At 45.3% G+C, this 23,828-nt stretch overlaps 1 protein-coding gene across 1 annotated transcript in view; it reads left to right on the top strand.

Annotated features, from left to right (window-relative positions):
• LOC108793220 (butyrophilin subfamily 1 member A1-like) overlaps positions 1–23,456 on the top strand; it is a 46,064-nt gene extending 22,608 nt beyond the window's left edge. The window contains exons 4-7 of the mRNA XM_018564174.1: positions 7,854–8,204; positions 9,766–10,044; positions 12,174–12,290; positions 22,899–23,456. Of these exons, the coding sequence (XP_018419676.1) occupies positions 7,854–8,204; positions 9,766–10,044; positions 12,174–12,290; positions 22,899–23,416 (1,265 nt within the window). The 3' untranslated portion in view covers positions 23,417–23,456. The remainder of the gene's footprint in view (positions 1–7,853; positions 8,205–9,765; positions 10,045–12,173; positions 12,291–22,898) is intronic.
• The last annotated feature ends 372 nt before the right edge of the window (positions 23,457–23,828 follow it).

The raw sequence follows: 23,828 nt of genomic DNA, 5'->3' as shown, positions 1-23,828 counted from the left end.
CAGTAGGAGGAAGAGGGGAACTTCCTGCTGTCACAGGGTCAGCAGGATCCTTTGCCTACTGCCTCCATCCCTGTCCGGCTTCCGACAACAAGACGCTGGGCCCCCATCCACTAGTGAGAGCGCCGTGTGGAATGCAGGGCCTTACCTGTTAACCGGCGGCGGTCGAAATCTGCACTCAAGTCACGGCCTCTGTCACCCGGCGAGTGCGCGGAACCGGACAGAGGACCGTGGTCTCCGGCTCTAGCGGTGGGGAAAGTTCCCCCTAAGCGTACCTTAGCAACCACAGCGGCGATAATATCAAGGCTAAAAACAGGGAATAATGCATAATAAAGCCAGCAGCATTAAAAATGTAATGTAATAAGCATGGGAGACACTAAGGTGGTATCTGGATGTCATAACAGGCTGTTATCTAATACAATGGCAACAAAAGCAACATCATAAATCAAATTGAAACGTGATGGTGCTCATGGCAACAGTAAATATTGGCAAATAAACATTATGTAATGTATTGTGGACAGTAGATAGGTATACTGAGGTGTATGGGTTCGTCACTGTTGCCATGTATGAAAGCAAAATACAACCTGAGATGACTTGTGGGGCACAGGATGCAAAAATGGAAAGAGTGTATGGTGAAATTAACCAAAATATTACAGACCAAAAAAGAGAGAAAAAGGGAAAGAAACAAAAAATGATAATCTGTATGTAATAAAGTTTTTTGAGCAGTTTTTGTTGTGCACTACCAGTGGGCCCACAATTAAAGGGGTTCTAAACCCTCCATTTTTTTTTTTGCCTATATCTACTGCTAGCAAGCAGTAGATATAGGCAAAAAGTTTAAACTTACCTCGTTCTCGCTGCGCGCTCCCACGCCGAGAATCAGGAACTGCTCGTGCGGCCGCAAAGGATCTTGGGGGCGGGCGCATGCGCAGTTCGGATTCTCGGCCGGGAGACGAGCAGGGACGCAAGGTAGGTCCTTGGACGCGTGAACCCGCATGCAGACACCGCTGGATCGGAAGTGCCTGCAAGCAGAGAGGAGTATGCGCTGGATCGTAGAGCCGCCGCACCGCTGGAGGGACAGATGAAAACATCAGGAAAGAAGAAGAAGAAGATCGGAATAAGAAACATCATTTAAGGTAATGCTAACATTTACATGGAGGGGGGAGGGAAAAAAACCTATGACTTTAATGTCACTTTAAGGGGCAGCTCTGAGTTCTGCCATACAGATTATCATTTTTTGTTTCTTTTTCTCTCTCTTTGGTCTGTAATATTTTTGTTAATTTCACCATACACGCTTCCATTTCTGCATCCTGTGCAGAGTAAATGTTTGTGGCTATTATCTCTCAGATATATTATTTTTTACTTTTTATTTCAAGGTAAAACCTAACTCATCTCTCCCTCTTATATTTTGGGCCAGCCAAGCTGCTTAAATACTGTATAGCCATTGTAAAATACTTGTGGCTACTGTCTTTCAAATAATATACTCAAGAGTTTATTTCAAGATAAAACCTGCCTTTTCTCTCCCTTTCAAATAGATAGATAGATAGATAGATAGATAGATAGATAGATAGATAGATAGATAGATAGATAGATAGATTTTATTTGTCACATACACAATCGTACAAGTATGATATGCAGTGAAATGCTTACACGACTGCAGAGCAGTCGTGACGGCAGCCGACTACACCGGCGCCATCTTTGTAGAGCAGTACGGTGACAAGACGCGGATGTAGAGAGCCTGCAGCTTCTCCTAAAGCTCCGGGTGTCGCCTCTGAACGGCAGCGTGATACAAGTGCAGGAGCGCTGTACAATCTTAACCGCCATTAATCCCCAACGGAGAACCTGACTGTGCCAGTTGGTAGACGAGAAGATCGTTATGGGCCTCCGCATAATCCCCCATCTTGTCCTCGACGTGGACGACTCCGTCTCCCAGGGCGTCAACATCCCTTCTCAGCAGCAAAAAGCACATCTCTATGCAGGGAGCACCCAAGAGACACAAGCACGTCCCCTAGGGTAGTGTCCAGCAGGGGGCGATCAGCAGTGGGACAATCCTCAATGGTGCTATTCATCTCCTCACACACATGCACAGTAGGGCCAGACCGCTCGTCCCCCTCCCCAGGCCGTATCTGCGCTCCCCCAGAGTCCAGTCTGGGCGTGGATTTTGCCGGGTTGGCGGTCACCTGGCTCCCACCTCCTTTCGGCTCCCGCTCGTTACGGCTGTCGGAGAGTTGCAGAGAGGACAGGGTGCTGGACGAGCCGGCGCCATCTTGAGTCCGCGGCGAGCCCGTCGAGCGGAAAAATTCAGTAAGTTTCCGAGGGCCTTTCTTAGATTTTCGTTCTCTCCGACGGTCGCTGGGGTCAGGGGCACACATGGGTAGTATCATGGGAGTCCTCTGTGCTAAGGATTCAGTCCTAGGATTACAGCTGTGCCGGAGCTCCACTATCCTGCGACCATCCGTTGATGCTAACAAATTGTGGCCCAGCCAAGCTGCTTAAATACTGTCCAGCCACTGAGCAATATTTGTGGCTTTTGTCTCTCAGATAATACACTCTTTCTTTCTCTCTTCTTGTCTTTTTCTATTTGCTGCCTATTCTACTGCTTGTGTACTGTCTTAATGCTAGCTTTTTTCTACCAAAACACATACCCAAAGTCTATATTTTGAATATTTTGGGAATTATATGGTATACGGGGATGGGAGGGGGTGTGTGGAATGTGGGGTTGGGGTTTTGGAGTATTTGTTATCACTCCTGTTTTTTACATAGTTAGTCAGGTTGAAAAAAGACCATTGATTTTAACCTATAGAGATACGGATAAAAACAGCCTAAAGAGAACGCTATGCCCACAGCTACCCCCTGTTGATCCAGAGGAAGGCAAAAAAACAAACAAACATATAAAGCATGGTTCCATTTTCTCCAACAGGGGAAAAAAATCCTTCCTGATCCCATAAGGCTATTTGACTTTTTATTAAACTGTTAACACACTACAGTGTGGTATAAAGGAAGCTCACAAACTATACTATGAAATGGTTTTGCAACTGGCCAATTTATAGTAAGATGAAACCTTTATCTTTATTCTGGCTCCGATCGTTGTGATAGCGAAATATATCCCTTGCTGAGACCTCTATGCCTGGCCTGTATAAGCAGATATACTCACTGCGGACAATCCTCGTCAGATAGCTGAACTCGTCAATACCGATTCATTCAAAAGAGGTGTTTATTCTTTAACATCAGGATTACAGCAGATGATAGGAACAGCAGTTGAACGGTGATAGTATTGTGCGGTCAGAAAATGATGCCTTTCCTCCGTACTGTGCAGATTACATGTGTGTCCTTGTTACATGTGGCTAGTAGCTGTGCCATGACACAGGAAGTACTGCACACAGGAAGCAGGAAGGGGCTACACTAGGGGGAAATACATCGTCACATGAGGAATAATTACAGAAAGCATGCTTGTTACAACAAAAGGCCACTAGATGGCAGCATAGGATAACACATGAATTTAGCTATGAGAAAATAGTTAGGCAAATCACACTATATAAATTCTAACCTATATAACAATGCTAATATTAACTGAGGCTATGCATCTCATATTCTGTGTCCCTATTGGGGCGGCACAATCTTTATGTTTGTTTTAACTAGATGCTTTTTAATAAAATGTTTTAGATTTTCCATTTTCCCATATCCAAAATCAATTAATACAGAAGGAAATAATAATGACCAAACATATTAACATACTCATATACAAAAAAAGACAAGATGAAACAAAAAAGAAAAACAAACAAAGGGAGAGAACGGAGGGGGAAATATACCATTATCCCCTCCCTAGTTGCTGGTTGGACAATCAACAATATTCAGGACATATACAGTACCGTATTTATGTTTTTTAAGAGTAAACTTTTCTTTATCTTTTAAATATGTTGTGGCTGCTACTTCCTCTGTTTAATTCAGACCTATTACTGATGGATCAAAAAAAATCAAGGGTCACAGCCAAAACTACCTAAAACAATGAATCTGATTGGGGTGCTGTTCCTGTATTCAAGCCATGCTAAATGTAAAATTGAGAAAATCAATTACACATCCCATATGTGATGCCATAAAACAGTGTCGCTGATGCTGTGCATGCAAATCGCACTGTTCGATAACATCATATACAGCTTAAAGGCATCTCCCAAGCATGCAATTAAATAATTAATTGTATTTTTCACATTGCCTTCAAAGTCACATCAATGGTTTTGCTTGTTAAATGTCCCCTGTGGCGGTGCCCAGCTCCCCATTGCCTTTTTTTTTTTTATAATACGTTGCCTATTATCCCCATAAAGTGGCAAAAATGTATTAGCAGGATTCACTCGCTCGTAGACCTCAATGGGTTTCGTGACATTCAAAGAGGTTTTAATGTCCCCACATATAGTAAACCAGTTTAAAACCAGCTAGGCAGTTGCGCAGAGGGAGGGGAAGTGCAGAATATAAAATTTCCCGGCTCTGAGCCCTTCTAGGAAAGAGAAACTCTTAAACCTATTTCTAGTTTCAACCTGTTTCTAGTTTTAATAGAAACAGAGGTATCAGCTGTATGAAACTGCAAATCAATGTAGAGGCTGCACGTAGCTACCAGGGCCAAGCTCTGCAATTCTACTCCAAAAATACAGTAGATGGAAGAATGTGATTACTCTCAACTCAGTCACCTTCATTCCTGTTCTCTAGAATACTCTTGACAGCAAATAGGATAACAATATATCTTTCTGCTGTTTGGTTTGGGGAAGAGACTGGTTTTCGCAGGTCCTTGTGAAGACTTGCACGGAGAATATTATTCCGAAATACATGTTTTGTATGTCATCCGTCATCATGATAATAAGGTCCCTGGTTTTGTTGTTTTCGGGGCTTAGGACCCGAGAGGAGCACCAATTTTATTAGGTTAGGAGATCTTTAAAATTAGCAAATTAGCTTATTTTCCAAATTTGTTTTCAATCTATTTCAATCTGCAGCTATCATCAAAGATCCAAGCTCACCATCCCTTCCCTGGAGCCCCCTCCCCGTGTGACTAGAGGCCACCACCTAAAACTGGTGGAGAAGAGATTTAACCACTAGGGGCGTAGGGGCTTTTTTTTTCACTTAGAGCGGTTAAAATCTGGAACTCGCTGCCACAAGCAGTGATGTCAGCAGAGAGCATTGAATCATTCAAAAAGCATTTAGATACCTTCATCAGAGACCGTAACATACAGGGGTACAGGTACTCTTAAAAACTAGACCACCAGGGACACGCACAATCGCATACAGACACACAATAGGTTGAACAAGATGGACCTGTGTCTTTATTCAACCTCAAATACTATGTAATGTGTATCTTTCAATTAATGTTTTAAGGTTCGTCACATGATGTGCTGGGTCTAGTTTTTGTGAGTGTTTCTCTGGGAATTTGTGCTCATTCAGCCGGCTTCTTGATTGCCTGGGAAGCCAGCTCCATGCTGTTTGCCAGACTCTATGCTGATTGGCCAGGAAGCCGGCTACCCAGCCAATAAGCATTGAACTGGCTAAACAGCTTGGAGCCGGCTTCTCGGCCAATCAGAAAGCCGCACGGCGAGTCATTACTCGCCGCCCGGCTTCCTGATTAGCGGTGAAAGCCGGCTCCATGTTCCCTCGCGGCACTGCTGGTCAGAGGAAATCTCCCCCTGACCAGAAATTCTGGTATCGGGGGGTATTGAAGCATTTGGACGAGTATGAGTACTCGCCCAAATACTCAGTATCTTTTCTCAGGTCAGTATGCCTAAAAGGGGGCATACCCTGAATGTAAATGAAATGAATGAATGAAAGCAAGGGGAATGGGCGGGTGGGGACGTTCGTGACCCGCCGACGTAATTCCCTTTGAGCCGTGCCGTCTTTAAAGGCACAGGCTCCTCCCACAAATCCAGGCTAGCCTGCGGCCAGCCTTCAAACATATCCCGTAGGAACCTGTTGTTTCCCTTTAAATAACACAAGCAAAGATTTCAGCTTGGTGTCTGGAGGAGCTGGATTCTTTCTATTGATCCCTGCAGTAAATTTGAGGACCGCGATTCACTGACAATCAATAGCAATGCTATTTCATGTTCCTTATTCTTAATCACATTGCAGCAATTCAATACTGCACTTGCGTGTGTGACTTACAAGGAAATTCATGCTTTATGGATTGAAAAGCCTCTCACCTACAATTGTGTTTTCAGTTATTTAAAGGAAAATGAAAGAAAAAAAATAAAGATATATGATATAACCTAACGTTATACGACAGCAACACAAGTCAGTTTGTAATTCAATGCTATTAAAAACTGCCTTTCTGTTTTGGTCTGCAGACAGCTAAGTCTTTCTATAACTGCTGAACAAAAACTATTTCTTCTCCTTTCAAGGATGACAACAGTACTCTAGAGAGAAGAATTCCAAAAATCCTCATCCAACTGTTCCTGTAATTGGCTACCTGCCCCTTCCAGGAGCCTGTGCAGCAGCTAAGGTCATGCTATGGTCATCCCCTGCAGTGTTCTTAGGTTTACTGTACGAAGATTGATATCCTTAGTGAGAAACCTGGGCAGAGTGTGGCAAGACCAAGGCGGTAGGTTAGTTTTGGGCACCAAAAGCCTGGCGTATTATATATTGACATGGCACTTTAAGGTAAAAAAAAACCCAAAAAATTTCAACTAAGCAAAGATCTTCTAAGACAGGCTGCAACCTTTAAAAAAATGTATATATATATATTGTGAGAATTAGCTCCAAACAGTAGCGAATTAAGGACGTATCCACCCGCTGTAATCTTCATTCAAGGGCTTCCTTGCCCACTTTTATTAAAGCAAAGTTCACAAAATAGAACAATTACCCTCGCAGGGGTTCTTTAGCATCTCATGGCAGCACCTGACCATCCATCCTCCTGGCTTTGCATTTGCAGCACCGCCGCTCCGGCCTCAGACCTCAGGCCACTGTCTGGTCATCCAGACAGCCTGAGTCATGTGCTAACCTGCACACTGGGGTTTTTTCAATCCACAGCAGACCGCTGCACTGGACTCCACTCTGACCCCCCGGGTGGAGCTTTCCTGTCTCCCAAGTGGAGCCTTGAACCCTTCCCAACACCTTTATTTTAAAGGCTGTGCACACCAGTGCCATCAGCATGTGCTGGCCACTCAAATTCTGGACACAGGAATGGAGATAACACAGTGGCATTGCCATGCACTGCCACAATATATATGCAGTATATATATACATATAGCAACACATTGACATTGGTGGCATCATACTGTGGTAACACATCCTTTCAGTGGTCAGAGGTGGGGGTGATGGAATAGGAGAGAGCCACGCCTCCTCCCAGTTCTCTCCTCCTACGCGGAGTCAGCTCTCTGCATAGGAGGAGTGATTGATGTCACTACGTTGGTTAGCCAATCAGCTGGCTGGAGTTCTTACAGTGTGACCAGAAAGTAACACATCCTTTCAGTGACCAGAGGTGGGGGTGATGGAATAGGAGAAAGCCACGCTTGCACCCAGTTCTCTCCTCCTATGCAGAGTCAGCTCTCTGCATAGGAGTGATTGATGTCACTACGTTGGTCAGCCAATCAGCTGGCTGGAGTTCTTACAGTGTGACCAGAAACTCTAGAAAAAAGGGAAAAATTGACTATATTCATGGTAACTATCAAATAAATGAACGTCACAAAATTGAAATATGTTTTCAGAATGTTAACCAGGTATGCCTGTACTAGCATTAGCTTGAATTATTGGAAACATGGAGGCTGCCATTTCTGGCCTCTTTTGAAAATGCAATTTATCTTGGCAGTCCCTTGAATCTTTATCCAGATAAGGACTTCCAACGTTCCTTTGACGTTACTTAGCTCTTTACATGTTTTCTCCCTTCACAGCGCAGTTTCAGATACACACTCAACCCAACTCCCTGGTGGCGGCGGTGGGATCGGACGTTATTCTGCCTTGTACTATCACCCCGCCGTTGCCTGCGGCTGGCCTGGAGGTACGCTGGTTTCATGACCTCTACCACAACATCGCCTTCCTGCTCAAAGAAGGGCGCGAAGACCGTCAGCAGCAGAGCGTGGACTATCGCGGTCGAGCCTTCATGCTGGCTGGACCGGACAAAGGAAACCTGTCGCTTAGTCTGCATCAGGTCCGCCTCTCCGACGCGGGCAAATATCACTGCTTTGTGGAGAACAGCGTGGACAAGAACGATGGCGAGGGAATCATGACGCTCACTGTAGTGGGTTAGTCTGACCAAAACTCATCACATTTGGTTCCATTATTATGGCGGTCATGGTGGCATTGAAAATGAGGTCAGGGCAGTGGCTGCAGATCTACTAGTTCTGAGCAGTGATGAACAAGCTGGCTAAGAAAAATGTGGTTTGACTTAAATTTTTCAAATCCAGAAAGAAATGAGGGAAATGTGAATTTTAAAACTTATAAAACGGTTCCTTTGTCCTTAAGACATGCTCCAATGCCCCTCCTGTGTGTAGCCCACCTGGAGAAATACTTACCTTCATTCTCGATCCTGAGATCTTCCCTTTCTGGCCCTTCCAGACAACCTTTTTTCAGGAAGGTGGCCATGCACACCATGGGAAGTACTAGATTTACTGACATCTTGGGTAATAGACCAAGGAAAAACAATGTCCCATAATAAAAATGGCTTCACCTTGGCTAATTGTAGGTGATACAAGACACACTTGGGCTGGAAAGCCCTATTATAAATTTTGAGACAAAAAAACTAAATCTATGGATGACACAACTATCCCTCCCTCCCCCATGCCAAGGTCCTAGATGTCATCCTTTACTGGGACCTCACCTTTCTTCCCAACGTCCAATCACTATCCAAATCCTACCGCCTCTTCGTAACATCTCCAAAATACGCCCCTTCCTCACCAATGAAACCACAAAATTACTCATCCACTCCCTTGTTATCTCTCGTCTTGACTATTGCAACTCCCTCCTCATTGGCCTTCCACTACACAGGCTCCTCCCCCTTCAGTCTATCACGAATGCAGCTGCTAGACTCATTTACCCTACCAACCGTTCAGTGTCTGCAACCCCCCTCTGCCAATCCCTCCACTGGCTTTCATCCCCCACCCCCCTCTACCAATCCCTCCATTGACTTCCATCCACTGCCCCCTCTACCGATCCCTGCACTGGCTTCCATCCCCCGCCCCTCTCTGCCAATCCCTGCACTGGCTTCCACTCGCCCATAGGATAAAATTCACAATATTGACAATCTCTTATAAAGCCATCCACAACTCTGCCCCTGGCTATATCTCAAACCTTGTCTCAAAGTATCACCCTAACCGTCCACTCCACTCATCCCAAGACCTCCTGCTTTCCAGCTCCCTTGTCAACTCCTCCCATGCTCGCCTCCAGGACTTCTCTGGAGTCTCTCCCATCCTCTGGAACTCTTTACCCCAACCTGTCCATCTGTTTCCCACCTTGACTGCCTTTAAGCGTTCCCTAAAGACTCATCTCTTCAGGGAAGCCTATCCCACCTCAACCTAACCACTCAACCATCACATTCTCAAACAATTCATCCCCACACAGCTACCTCCTCATGTACCACTGGCCCCTCCCTTTTAGATTGTAAGCCCTCATGTGCAGTGCTCTCCTTATCATCTTGTCTTGAATTGTATTGTGATTGTAATGTCTTCCTTATATTGTAAAGCGCTGCGCAAACTGTTGGGGATATATAAATCCTGTATAATAATAATAATACCCCTGTACCTATAAGAATGGCTACATTGATCACGCTTTCTACTGATCAGTCTGACACCATCTTGTTTCTTGCAGGTTTGGGGACCCCACCTCTTGTATCAGTTGCTCTGCAGGGCAGCGCTGTCCTTCTCTCATGTTCCTCTGATCAGTGGTTTCCAGAGCCATCAATGTTCTGGATGAAAGGAAATGGGGAGCCGGTGCCAGTGTATCACAGTGCAAAGAAAAACACCTCTGGTGGACTTATTCATGCCAGTAGCAGCATTCTCCTTAAAGACTCCATAGATGGGCACCTCTACTGTGGACTACAACATCCTGTGACAAAGACTGAAACAGGCGTCTACGTGGCAGTCTCAGGTGGGTGTCCTACAGCCATTTCCAGGTTACACAACGTAAGCCTAATCGCTGAGATTTATAAAAAACAAACTAAACTTAAAGCCACTTTTTGTTACCCGAATTTGCATTCACGTGATGGTCCCGAGCCCGCAATTTTCTGGACCGCAGAGTGGGAGGGTGCTTCTTCAGGTGCCTATGTCACTGTCTGGGTGACATAGACACACCCCATTGGCTGTACAACAGTGGGGTCCTCTTGGGCGTGATGCGGGGGCGTGATGCGGGGACGTGATGATGTCACAACGAGGGGGTTCAAAAATGATTGTAAAATGCGGAAATGTACAGGTACCAAGTATATTAAAATGCTTATTGTGCTTGGTACTTGTAATTTGTGCATGCTACAACAAGGCCCATTGATAGTGGGCCTGGGTTCCAGGCCAGGAGTAGATCACCATCCCCCCATTGCAGGTTTGGGGACCCCACCTCTTTCAGGATGTAAGCATTTTAATATATTCAGAGGGTGGAGTGATGGCAGACAGGGTGAGAGAGTGTTTCTCTAAAAAAAAACAAAAAAAAACTGAACGGGTTGGAGGGCCCCATTTGCTCAGAGACAGGCTTTAGGTAATCCACTGTAGTCAAAATCCAAAGAGCCCGCTCATGCATACCTCTGTTGTGGAAGCAGTCCTGCTGCCCCACCCTCAGGATGTGGTTCTCCAAGGTTGATGAGATGTGTCTCATGGAGGACCTGACTTCTACGATATGGAACACTGAGGAACTCTTCCGATCCACCTGGAGGCCCTGGACCGCGTTTCAGGGTTCGGATACCTACCAACAAGTTATGACCTCAGTACCCCCCTGAACCCAAATGGGGACGCCGACCCTACACGTTTGACGCGCTACCACCCGGCCTATCTGAGTTCCCACTCCTGCTGCCCTTCTTCTAATCTACTTTCACTCCCCTGCTCCTTCCCTTATCCTACCCCCTCCCCCATCCTGTTCCTACAGATACTGAGCAGGGCAGACCTCTTGTTCGCATGAAACAACATATGCGACACAACTGGCACATACAAAAGACGGAGTGCTCTAGCCTTGAGATTTGCTCTCTTGCTATACACCATACTAAGCTCACGATACACATGGCGCCTGATTTTAATGTCATATAGGTTGCAGTAGATACACCAGATGTGCCCATGGTAGATATTTGTCGGATATACTGCTGGAATTGAGCAACTCTGCTATGTTATGTCACGATAACCTTACTGTGATTGACGTTCACCCTATACCTCTGATGCATGCTGATAATGTTATCGCGCTTCTGGGGCTATGCCTCTATGTACCATTGTACCTTGTTTTTCTTTTTACAATAAAGCTGATTTCTGATTTTAAAAATCCAAAGAGCACCTCACCGGGTCCTTGGGAGTATACTTCCTGAAGTCTGTACTGTGCAACATCCCTCCTCTCTCTTCCTCTCTCTATTACCAGTTACATTCAAATCTGGTGTGAATTTGAGTAGTGGCTGGGAGAAACCTTTTGGCACTAACATTTTTTTTGCATCCAGCACTTTGTATGTTAAGGTGCCCATACACCTTGAGATTATCGTACGATAACCGCGGGAAATCCCGCGATCGTACGATAATCGGAAAGTGTATGGAAGGCGTGCGACTTTTTTTACTGTACGGTCGCACGTCTTTTGTCGAACCAGCAGGCTCGAAAACCCGCCGAGAATCGTACGATTGTCGGCGGGTTTCTAGCCTGCTCGTTCGACAGCTGTGGAACGGACCGGTGTGCGCACGCGCACACTGCCCATTCAGCATTGCGGTCATCGGAAGCCCGCCCCTCAGTGGGATGATCGCAAGTATGATCTGCCTGTCCAAGATGGGCAGATCGTACAAGCTTTTAATAAGCTTACGACCATCGCAAGACAAAAGTCTTGCGATGGTCGTAAGGTGTATGGGCACCTTAAGAGACGGGGTTCCCATATTACCAACAAAAGTGGGAACGGTGGACTGGTGTACAATAGCAATTCCTGGATGAAGTCATGATCATGAAACCCTACTTTTCCCCCCACTACCTTTGTATCAGTAAGAGTTTCCACTCTCTACCCATCATAAATTTTTCTCTGACCTTTGGTCTACCCATTTTATGTTGCACAGATGACATGTTTCCTCGAGCCTCCCCCTGGGCGATTGCCTTCTGGATCCTCTTGATCTTCAGTCTCGCTGGCTTAGCTCTTCTGGCCTGGTTCTTCTACTCAAAACAAAAGGAGAAAGGTAAGATGAGGCTTAACAGTAAAGTGGAATTATGGGAAGGGCACAGCTTGACTGAAATATACAAATCAAGATACATTTGTCCCTCAAGTTGTCAAGCTGTTGCACTTTCACTCATTGCCCTCTGCACTGTGTATGTCAGGAAATCCCCACGGCCGGGAGTGGAGGTGCACCAGTTCGGAAGCTTGAAGGATGAAGGTCTCTGGATTGGGACATGGGGGTAATCGGAAATGTCACATCCATTGTGTCCTGATCAAGAGATGTAGCCTGTCTACACCATTTTTTATATGATTTCCAGTAAACAGTTACATTTTTTTTACATTTAATCACAGAGGACAGCTGTTTAGTGATTTACAGCCTGTAACTGCAGCTTCCATGGGAGAGCCGAGGAGCCTGTAAAGCTGTATTTCAGATCATTTGTGCTGAGATTGGCTGAGAGTAAAGTCATGACTTGAACCTAACTCAGAGCTAAGGACCTTCTCCCTGGTGGCGTTGATTTTCTAAGGGGGTAGAGATATAGTATATTCACTTTCAAAGTGAATTTTCACTTTGCTTCACCTCACTGGCCAAGCAAAGTGAAAATTTGCTTCAAAAAATGAAAATTCACCTTGAAAGTGAAAGCTTTTGCTGCTTAAGTATCATGCATGATCCAAACTAGCCAGTAAGCAAACGTGTTTACATTTTAGCTCCCCATTATTTAACATTATTCTACAGGAATGTGGGAATGTGCTACAGGACTGTGGGAATGTGCTGCCCCCTTCACCCACCCACCATGTATCCTGGGTCCTCCTAGGTGCCAGGTACGTCCATGGTGGGTGTCAGCATGGAGAGCAATGATAGATCAGTGACATTCTGTTTGCTGGTCTCCCCTTGGTAGTAGCACTTCCAGGTTCAGGGCTGTCAAAACCAGCAAACAGCAGATTGATCAAAGTTTCTGCCCAGTCTGCTTAGGCATAGTGCAAGGGGGACATTAGAAGTCTATTAGACCCTGATGTTTCCTTAGGGAGAACCTGTCACCAGCACTATGCCATCACATAGGGGCCTTATCAGCCTCCTTCTAAAAGCATTAAAGCATTAAAGCTGTAAAGTGGTATAAAGTAAAAAAAATAAGGTTTATTAAATTTTAAAAGCCCCATGCACACACATACAGGGCTGGATTTCCCACAAGGCCAACCAAGGCTCGGCCTTGGGGCAGCAGGGTGTACAAGGGCAGCAGGGGTGTGGAATTTCTATCTCCCGATGCCCGGGACAAGCAGTTCCAGGCGCCGGGCGGGTAGTTGTTTTCTACATTTAGCCCTGCTTTGGGCAAGCAGAGCTAAATGTACAGCAGGGAAGACGCCACTTGTTTTGTACAAGTGGTCTCTGCGATTTTGCCGAGATCGCTTGTATGCAGCCTGCAGGTCTGCCATTCTCCATGGGAAGTAGTTGGCGGGTAGAGGGGCGCGCTGAGAAAACTGGCCTTGGGGCAGCAGAGAGAGTAAATCTGGCCCTGCCCACATACATGCATATATGAATGCAAATGCTCATCGGGTGAACACTCAAACAAAAAACAACGCATATGAAACACGTATAAGGTATCGCAGCATACGGCACTTTTCAGGTTTGACATGTTTGGTATCTATTTATCCTATACAATTTTATCATATATATATTATCAAAAATTGGGGATTATTTTATGTTTGCCACTAAAATTATTCAACTGTAATTTTATACTGAAGATATAAATTTGATTAACAGTTGCGCGACAAAAAAAAAATGAAATGACCGCCATTTTACTCTATAGGCCCTTGGCTTGGAGAAAATAAGTCCTATTTTGTTGGGTTTGAGTAATCTTCAGGCCTAAAATGTGTTACAAATGGAAAAAATTGTCTCTGGCAATGAAAAGGGTTAAGGAACACTTCGAGGAACTTGATAATTTGACGTTGTTTTCTGTGCCGAACGCCTTTGTATGTTGCTGGCACTGAAGACTATTGTACTGACATTTGCATGACTAGGCTATAAACACGAGCAATACATTATACGGAGATGCAGTGTACTTGCTGAAAGCTGAACAAGTCCTGAATAGGCAAATGCTACAATAATTAGATGTCAGTACATGACTAATGGCTGCTCTCACAGCGCCGCCTGAAAGAGGAAGGAAAGGATTAGGTAAAACTCTGACAGGAGAAGAGGGGGCTTTTTTGGGTTGTTTCTATGTTTTGGGTTTTGGGCATCCCCGGGGGTCTTCTGAAACTAAACCGCAGTTTCCTGCAGACACATGGGGTTGTATGTTCTATGAATCTGGTGACAATTGTCCAGATAAGGTAAATCCAACTTAAAGTGGACCTATCAGTAGATTTATTTCCCTGTGTAAAGTGTAATTATAGCTAATTAACGTCTAATTGTGACACTAACAGGTATTTATTACCTCTCACAGAGATCACAGTGCTCCCTCTGGCAATGTCTTTATATGCTTTTCCAGGGCTGTCCCTCAGGTGGCATCTCATTTAGTCATGTGAGAGGGGGCGGCAGGCTTACCCCATAGCGTCCAGAGCGTGCTAGGTGGCTAAGAGCTGTTAGCAACCGGTCACTCTCTGCCTGGTGTCCCACCCAGCTCACTGACATCACATTACAGGGATAGGGGAATTTGGCGGCACGCATTACTGTAGGGGGTGGGAGGTTGCATAGTACCTCTCTCCACCATCCTGCCCAGCTCAATGACGTCACTGGTTTGCCAGGAGCTGAGCGGGAAGCTCTAGCTGACATTCTGTCCAGCTCCTGGCAACCAGTGATGTCAGCGAGCTGGGAAGGATGCTGGAGAGAGGTGCCATGCAACCTCCCACCCCCTGCAGTAATGTGTGCAGCCAAATTCCCCATTCCCTGTAACATGCACAGCTAAACAGCCCCCCGGTGATGTTCACTGCCAACCTGGCAACCTTTTCGCCCGTTGGTAATGTGCACCACCAGTAAACACCCCCCCAACCTCAAATGGTACCATCCTACAATGTTCGCCGCCTGAGGTTGGCGGGGGGGGGTGGGGCACCTTAATCCAACAGCTGCACTTACACTGACTGTTTACACCCTGGCTATGTCAGAGCATTACAGCCCCATAGACTTCCATGTGGCTGTGTCCAGAGGCTGGAGAAGAAGTTAGGTGGCCCAATAGATGTCTATTGGGCTGTAATGTGTAGACATGGTCAGGAGATTAAAATTTTCCCCGGTGCATGTCAACCATCACCGAAGTCCATGGCATGACAAGTCAGATCCAGGTAAGTATGCACTGTATCTGTAGAGTGGGAGAGTGGATTAGGTCAGATCAAGGCAAAGAGGCAACAAGGATAAGTGCACTCTGTTTAAAGGGCTCTTATCCTTTAAATTGAACTTCCCATGCTAGATTACTATTGGATGATACCCACTATTTACAAACTGATTTTTGTCATTGCAGAGAGACAGCTTCAGGAAAGAGATGACTGTGCCGGTAAGCAATACAGATCTTAATCAATACAATACATTATACTGCAATGCAGAATGCAACCAGCTATAGAGGACTACAAATCTCAGCAATACCTTATACAACAATGCATAATGGCAACCAGCTATAGAGGACTACAAATCTCAGCAATACATTATACAGCAATGCAGGATACCCCCAGCTATAGAGGACTACAAATCCCAGCAATACATTATACAGCAATGCAGGATACCACCAGCTATAGAGGACTACAAAAATCAGCAATACATTATACTATTTTATGACACTGAATGGCTCTAGATTAGTGTTAGAGCTTAGGAGGGGCTGAATGGAAAGTACTATGAAGGACTACAAATCCCAGCAATACATTATACACAAATGCAGAATAATACTCTATAGTACTTTCCATTCAGCCCCTCTTAAGCTCTAACACTAATCTAGAGCAGGTTAGTGTTATAAAATAGGGATGAGCTTGGGTTTTGTCCGAAAAACCGAGTTCATTTGCACCTAGAACTTAGGTGTTAGTGCATGCCCAATCAGCTGCGGCCAGAACATTCCCTGCTTCACAGCGGCACGTAAACAAAGGGGAGGGAAGCTGGTGACATCATAGACCTTCTGTGGCCACATGGCCATACTAGGTCAATGACATGGCCAGATAAGGTCAATGATGTCCTTTACATGTGGTCTACTGGGCAGGGAATTCCCCGGCAGCAGCGGAATGGGCATGCACTGATGTCTAACTTCCAAGTACAGATGAGCTTGGGTTCGGCCCTAACCCCAGCTCATCCCTATCAAAGAATAACAGTCTCCCATCAAAAATTGACAGTGCAAATATCCTGGCACTGAAAATGATTGATCCATATACACAGATGCCCCATACAGTCTGAAGTGACCTTTGCTGTCTACATTGATTGTGCTACACTGATAGAACAAAGAGCACAGTGCATGGAACTGAACACAGACACATACAGAAACAAATTCTTTATGCAGGATTAGGCTACAGAAATCAAACTAGCAATGTTTTAGACCCCTGGTGCCCAACCTACAGCCCAAGGGCCACATGTGCTTGTTGGGCGGCCCTTTACAGTCCCCAACAGTCAGTAGCAGGAGCCTTCATTTGTAAAGAAGCTTTAATGTCAGTGATGTTTAGCACTCTCGTGTAGCATGTCCGCAGTCTCTGGCTGTCTCCGTCAGTGTATATTGAGCCCCCAACCTCACCATATGTCTGTGAAGGTTCTCATTTCTCCAGGTCATGGTATATCTGTAAAAAAATAAGTACTTTTCTTGAAGACATTTCACTGGCCATCCAACTAGCTTTCTTAATTCAGAATGACTTGGATCCGAACTCACCAGTTACATGTCCGCAGTCTGATGGTCTTATCTACTATGTGTGAAGTCTCTGACAGTCTTCTGTCATATATTGAATATTATGTGCAGCCTTTGGAGCTGTCAGGTGCCCCAACTGAGGCCCCCTCTATCTCATAAGTTGACAACCGCTGTTGTAGACAGCTTAAGTTTACTGAATCTACTTTACTTTGTAATCGACTCGCCATAAATAAGTTCTCAGAACAGTCAGATCAGCTAATCCTAGGGGTGTGGTGGTTCCTCCTGTCCTCGGCTTGCTGTGTGGTTGGCTGTCTGCACCTGCTGGAGTACAACATCTTCTGACCTACATTGCCGACCTATATCTATCACCTGTGAACGTCTTTTGTTCTTTTCTTTTGTCTTTCCCTTCCACCGTATTGCCTCCGTGTTCCAGTAGACCAGCGCAAGCTTCATGTAGGCCACACGCCTCAATTTTGTCTGTTAGGCTTGTCACTATTTCGAGTATAAGAGGTGAATCCTGTGCGGGATTCTGTATTCTTGATGCTTTTTTTAATTGCAGGGTTTTTAGTTTTTTTCATTTTAGATTGTAATAGAAGCAGGTCCAAAAATGTCCAGTCATTGTTAATGAGTACAAGGTCTCTTTCAAACCACACAGTGCATTGTTAAAACGCATTGCAGTGCTTCTCTTTCTTTCTTTCTCTCTCTTTCTCACTACAACGTGTTGCCACGTGTTACCTCATGTCGGAGAGCATTGTTCAAAAATGCGACATGTCCCAATTTTTTTTCAGCACCCACTAGCGCAGCACGTTGATGTGCACCAAAGCCATAGAACCTTTTTCTTTCATTGGGACTGTGTTGGGCAACCCAATGCATCCCAAAACAGCTGGCGTGATTGAGCTACAAAATTTGCAGTGTATTGAATGTTTTTTGGGGGTTGGGCTATTTCTTATATCTCTTGAACACTACACTGTGTCTGCTTCTTCCCACAAGGTCACAACAGAAGTCTCTCTGTCCCACAGATGGGCGCTACATTTATTTTTCTGTTGTCTGTTGTGGAGGACATAGCAATAGACAGCAATGCCGGCGTGAGTGTCTGTAATGGCCGTTGTGGTTGGACAGAACCGGGAGCTCTGGTGGCTTTGTCTCACCCCCGGATTCCTTGAAATAGGCAGGTGTTCTGACTCCACAGACAGTGAAACCTTTTACAAAAGTGGAATATCAGTTTCAGAGTCTTTATAATAGTATTACAATGTGTGAAGCGTCATGTAATAACAGGAAAAAAATCAGACCATAAGAACGATGGCTTGTTGTAACATGTGTCGCTGGCCTAACTGAGATATGTTTTGTCTTCATTTCACAGAGTCCTTGAAGAGAGAAGTTGGTAAGTCCCAGTGTGTTGATGTCCAAAATGTTATATATTTGGTTGTAATGTTCACTCATAATAGCCCCGGGAGGTATCTCCATTGGTTTCTCTGCTTGACACTATCCCCCACATAGGGAACTCCATCTCCCCCTGAGAGGGTTTCATTAGATAGGACTATTGTAATTGTGTAGTGTAGTTTCTCCTACATTCCGCCTGTTTGGTTTCCCTCCTCCATTGCTTTCTTCTCTCTGCTGACGTTAAATAGTCTTCTCCTTACGTTCTTCTACCTCTTTCCTCCTTCCCTTCATTTTTTACCTCTCCTCTTCCCCTCCAGTTTCCTGGTTCATATTTCCCAGGATTTGCCTCCTACGGGATACCAACCCCGCTCTCTGAATCCTTTTTTTAGCCTTAGGGGTATATTTAGGATGCATGCTCAAGTATTGAAGGAAATTCTTTTGGCTAATGTTGTTCAACACACCTATGCTAACTAGGTTTGTATTGTGTAAGTTTCTTGACCAGCTGACCAGCCGTTTTTCAGGGTGTTGATTGTACACAATGGAACAGCTGTAGGGAATTTTGTCAAAACCTGTTTAGTTAACTATCATCAAAGGGGTAATTAGACCAGCCAATCAGAATCCTTTCAGCGTTAGTGACTGGCACTAAACTGTATATGAATTCAGAGCCTAAAGTGGCTAGGGTAGATCAGAGTCATGTAGAAAGGCACATAGGTGCATATATAGATTGGAGATATATGCTGGGTAGATAGAGCGGGTCCTTATGGAGCCTTTGTAATCGAAGGTCTGGGATATTTTATTTTGATTATTACTCTGTCGGACTGTTTCTGTTCATGTTACTTCGATCCAATTAAACGCTACTCTCTGGAAAAGAACTGAGGTTGCCTGGCAGAGGCAGCTCTTTAATTAGGCAAATTAGGCGGTCGCCTTAGGCCTCGCGCTCCCGAGGGCCTCGCGGCCGCCTAGTTTGCCCTGCCGGCACATTACCTCGCAGCCAGGTAACGTTATGAGCTCTCAGCCCTGTCGCTGTCAAACTGAGACTCTCAGTTTGACAGCGACAGGGCTGAGAACTCATCCATTCGGCCGGTGGTCTTCTGGAGCTCCGCCCACCAGCCAATGGGAAGAGAGTCACCCCTCCCATCCACCTCCCATACATATTTCCTGAAGATCCAATTTTCACAACGCACATAAATATAAATATTTACGTTTATATATTTATACACCCGCCATTTTTATCACTACAAAAGCAACCAGCCTCCTTTTCTTAGCAACAGCTACACTAGGTGGCTGCATAGGAGGATCGAACGAGCAGGCCACACCATCCTTAATGTGGAAAGAATATGGCTGGTGAGGGCAAGGACATTGCTGTACAATCCCAGTGACCATCATTATCAGGATTCTTCTCATTCTCTTGACAATGGAGCTTTGTCATTGGCAGTAGATTTATTTTTAGTGACCAATATTTAAACTGTAACAGCCAAAAAAACTAACAATGGAAATATCTCTCGTCTTGACTATTGCAACTCCTTCCTCATTGGCCTTCCACTACACAGGATATCCCCCCTTCAGTCTATCATGAATGCAGCTGCCAGACTCATTCACCTTACCAACCACTCAGTGTCTGCATCCCCCCTCTGCCAATCCCTGCACTGGCTTCCATCCCCCACCCCCCTCTGCCAATCCCTCCACTGGCTTCCATCCTCCACCCTCCTCTGCCAATCCCTGCACTGGCTTCCACTCGCCCAGAGGATAAAATTCAAAATATTAACAACCACTTACAAAGCCATCCACAACTCTTCCCCCGCATATATCTCCAACCGTGTCTCAAAGTATCACCCTAACGTCCCCTCCGCTCTTCCAAAGACCTCCTGCTTTCCAGCGCCCTGGTCAACTCCTCCCATACTCGTCTCCAGGACTTCGCTAGAGTCTCTACCATCCTCTTGAACTCTTTACCCCAACCTGTCCGTCTATCTCCCACCTTGACTGCCTTTAGGCGATCCCTAAAGACTCATCTCTTCAGGGAAGAGCCTATCCCACCTCAAACTAACCGCTCGACCATCACCTTCTCAAACAGTTCATCCCCACACATCTTCCTCCTCATGTATCACTTGCCCCTCCCTTTTAGACTGTAAGCCCTCATGGGGAAGGGGCCCTCCTTACCATCTTGTCTTGAATTGTATTGTGATTGTAATGTCATCCTTATATTGTAAAGCGCTGCGCAAACTGTTGGCGCTATATAAATCCTGTATAATAATAATAAATATAATTTCTGATTTGATCAATTTTTTTAATTTTTTTGTTTTTAGAATGGAGGAAGATTTCCATTATAAAGGGTAAGTAGATATTCACAACCACTGCCTGTTTTAGAGACATGTGAACATTTTATTTTTGTGCTAACCAACTGAATTGCATATTTTAGGAAATTTCAATCACTTACAAACCAGCCCCAAAAATAACCAAATTAATGAATGTGGCCCACCACCATCGGTTGCGGTCAACACCATTAAATGATCTATAATGTTGGTGATGGGTTGCATTGATCTTTTATTTTTTTGTTACATAGTTACATAGTGGTTGGGGTTGAATAAAGACATACGTCCATCAAGTCCAACCCATATAGGTCCACGCATCATCTCATTTTTAGGGATACTGGTATCCCTGGATATTACGGTCCATCAAGAAATTGTCCAAACGTTTCTTGAACAAATCTACACTCTGGCTGAAATCACTGCCGATGGCAGTGAGTTCCAGACCTTAACCGCTCTTACTGTAAAGAAGCCTCTTCGCCCATTGTGCTGGAATTTTTTCTCCACCAACTTTAGGTGGTGGCCTCTAGTCTTTGTAATGGAGTTGATCTCAAACAGTTTGTTGCCAATATTGCTGTCACCATTGAACACCTTGTACATGAAAATCATATCCCCCCTTAATCTCCTTAATTCCAGCGTAAACATGTTTAAGGTCAGAAGCCTTGTCTCATAGCTCTGGTCCTCCATTCCCCTAATTAGTTTTGTTGCCCTCCGGTGGACTCTCTCCAGTTCAAGGACATCCCTGTTGAAGGCTGGTTGAAAGCTCCACATCACAACTTAAAGCCTACACAGGACTCTCTCCCTGTCTGATGTGCCCATATCAAATACTCACTGGTAATCATTCTTTGCTTCTGGCCCATGTAGAGTGGGGTGGGAGCAAAGGGAAGATGAATATGTGCTGCTGGTTGGGCCACAATAAAACCCAACTGCACTTTTGTAACCCCCCACATCCAACCAACACCCCAACACTCTTAATTTCCTCTATACATTCCTTAAATGCAGCTGTCTTGTGGCCGATCATGACCATGCTGGTCATGATCATGCTTGTGACCACGTGATGGTCTTTTTGCTTCAGGTCTGCCAATGGGAGGTCATCAATGCTGAATAAAATGCCACGCTTGTTATCACGTCAGCGTTGGTCTCTGAAGCCTTGCAGTGTCAGTCCAGGCTGACATGATGACTCACTCTCCGGCATGTGTCCATTACAGCCTGGGCTCACAGTGGCCCAAGTGTCTCAAGTGACCCAAATCAGAAAAGGGAAGGTGCTGGTTGGCTTAAACATGGAGTTGGCCTTCAAAGCAAAACCTGCTCTTTGCCCATGCAGAAATGTGTGGACAGGGAAAAAGGGGAATGACAACAAGGAGGAAGACAGTGGTGGTGTTTGGCACTCACTTATGATGGGATTGGTGTGGGCTCAGTGATGGGACATTCCTTGTGTTGTTGTCCTGGGGTCTGGCCGTTGAGGTGGAAGGACGTCACAAGGGCAGATGAGCTGTGTGAATCCTCGAAAGAAATCCTAAACGGGATGTCTTTTAAGGATTCACACAGCTCATCTGCCCTTGTAACATCCTTCCACCTCAACGGCCAGACCCTAGGACAACAAGGATTCACACAGCTCATCTGCCCTTGTGACATCCTTCCACATCAACTGCCAGACCCTAGGACAACAACACCAGGAGTGTCCCATCACTGAGCCCACACCAATCCCATCAGAGTGCCAAACACCACCACTGTCTTCCACCTTGTTGTCTTAGACACCTCGGTCTAGGACATATAGGAGCCGCACACCTTTGTTGACACACCACCACCGCCACCCACGCCAGGAGTGCACTAATAACATTGGACTTCGTTTTTGCAACTTTCTACTTTCCCCTTGCAGAATGTTTTAGGTTTGATCAGAATTGTCAGATAGAAAAATGAGCACATCGCACATTTCAAAACACCAAAAATATCAAAAATGTAGCTTTACGACATGACCAGTCACCACCTATTCATTCAACCTGAGAAGAGAACTCCACTTTGTTAGATGAAGTCAGAATTTGGAATGGACCATCAGGTTGTACCGTGTTTTGGCAAATGTACTTAATGACCCTGAATGTCCTACGATGGCAGCAATATTCAACACATTTTACAATCATATTTTTCTTTCAGAATCCATTTTGTTTGATTCTTCTACTGCTTATGGCGGCCTTGTGGTGTCTCCGGACAGTCGCAATATCACAACCACAGATGTGGTCCAAGATGTCCTTCAAAACCCGGAGAGGTTTGACACTGAGCCTTGTGTCCTTGGTCATTCTGCCTTCCAGTCGGGCACTCACTACTGGGAGACGGAGGTTTTGGAGAGGAGCGGAGAGTTCTGGTCTCTTGGGATAGCTGGCAGGTCGGTGAGGAGGACTGGAGGTCAAAGAGAGGGTCCAGACGCTTTGATATGGGCCATTAGAGGAACGACAGAAGGATACTATGCACTGTCTACACCACCGGAGCCCATTGTGTTTGAATCTGGGCGAATACAGAAAGTCGGGGTTTATCTGGAATACGACAAAGGGAAGGTGACATTTTATGATGTGGACACTTACAGGCGCCTCTACACATTCACCGAGAACTTCCTCGAGCCTGTCTATCCATTTTACTATGTTGGGCCAGGCATTGCTTTCTCTTTAATTTCATAATGCTTTATAGCCAAGTCCACCTACATTTCATTTTGTCTTTGGTGGGTGATGTCTGAGTCAAAATGGCCATAGACCTAAGGTGACTGAATGGCCAATGTCAGTCAGTGGGTGTGACTCAAAGATGACTAAGTAGTCCTCTGGGCTTGGTCAGTAGGCATCTGGGGTAAGGAAACTCTGGCCCTCCAACTGTGGTGCAACTACAAATCTCATGATGGAATTTGTAGTTTCACCACAGCTGGAGGGCCAGAGTTTGCCTTCCCCTGCTGTAGATAATAAAATGTTGTGAGAGCTGTGAGATGGGCCAAGCAATGGAAGCAGAAGAAAGACTGTCCTGGCACACCGCAGTGCCCTGGTCCAGCTCAGCTGTGGACAGCCAGAATCCTCCTGTTGTGCCAAGTCCCCTCCACATCAT

Source organism: Nanorana parkeri, unplaced genomic scaffold, assembly GCF_000935625.1.
Source record: "Nanorana parkeri isolate BGI_ZX_2015 unplaced genomic scaffold, ASM93562v1 scaffold731, whole genome shotgun sequence".
NCBI lineage: Eukaryota > Metazoa > Chordata > Amphibia > Anura > Dicroglossidae > Nanorana > Nanorana parkeri.
Note: the sequence above shows the minus strand (reverse complement) of the source record. Positions and strands in the feature narration are given on the sequence as shown.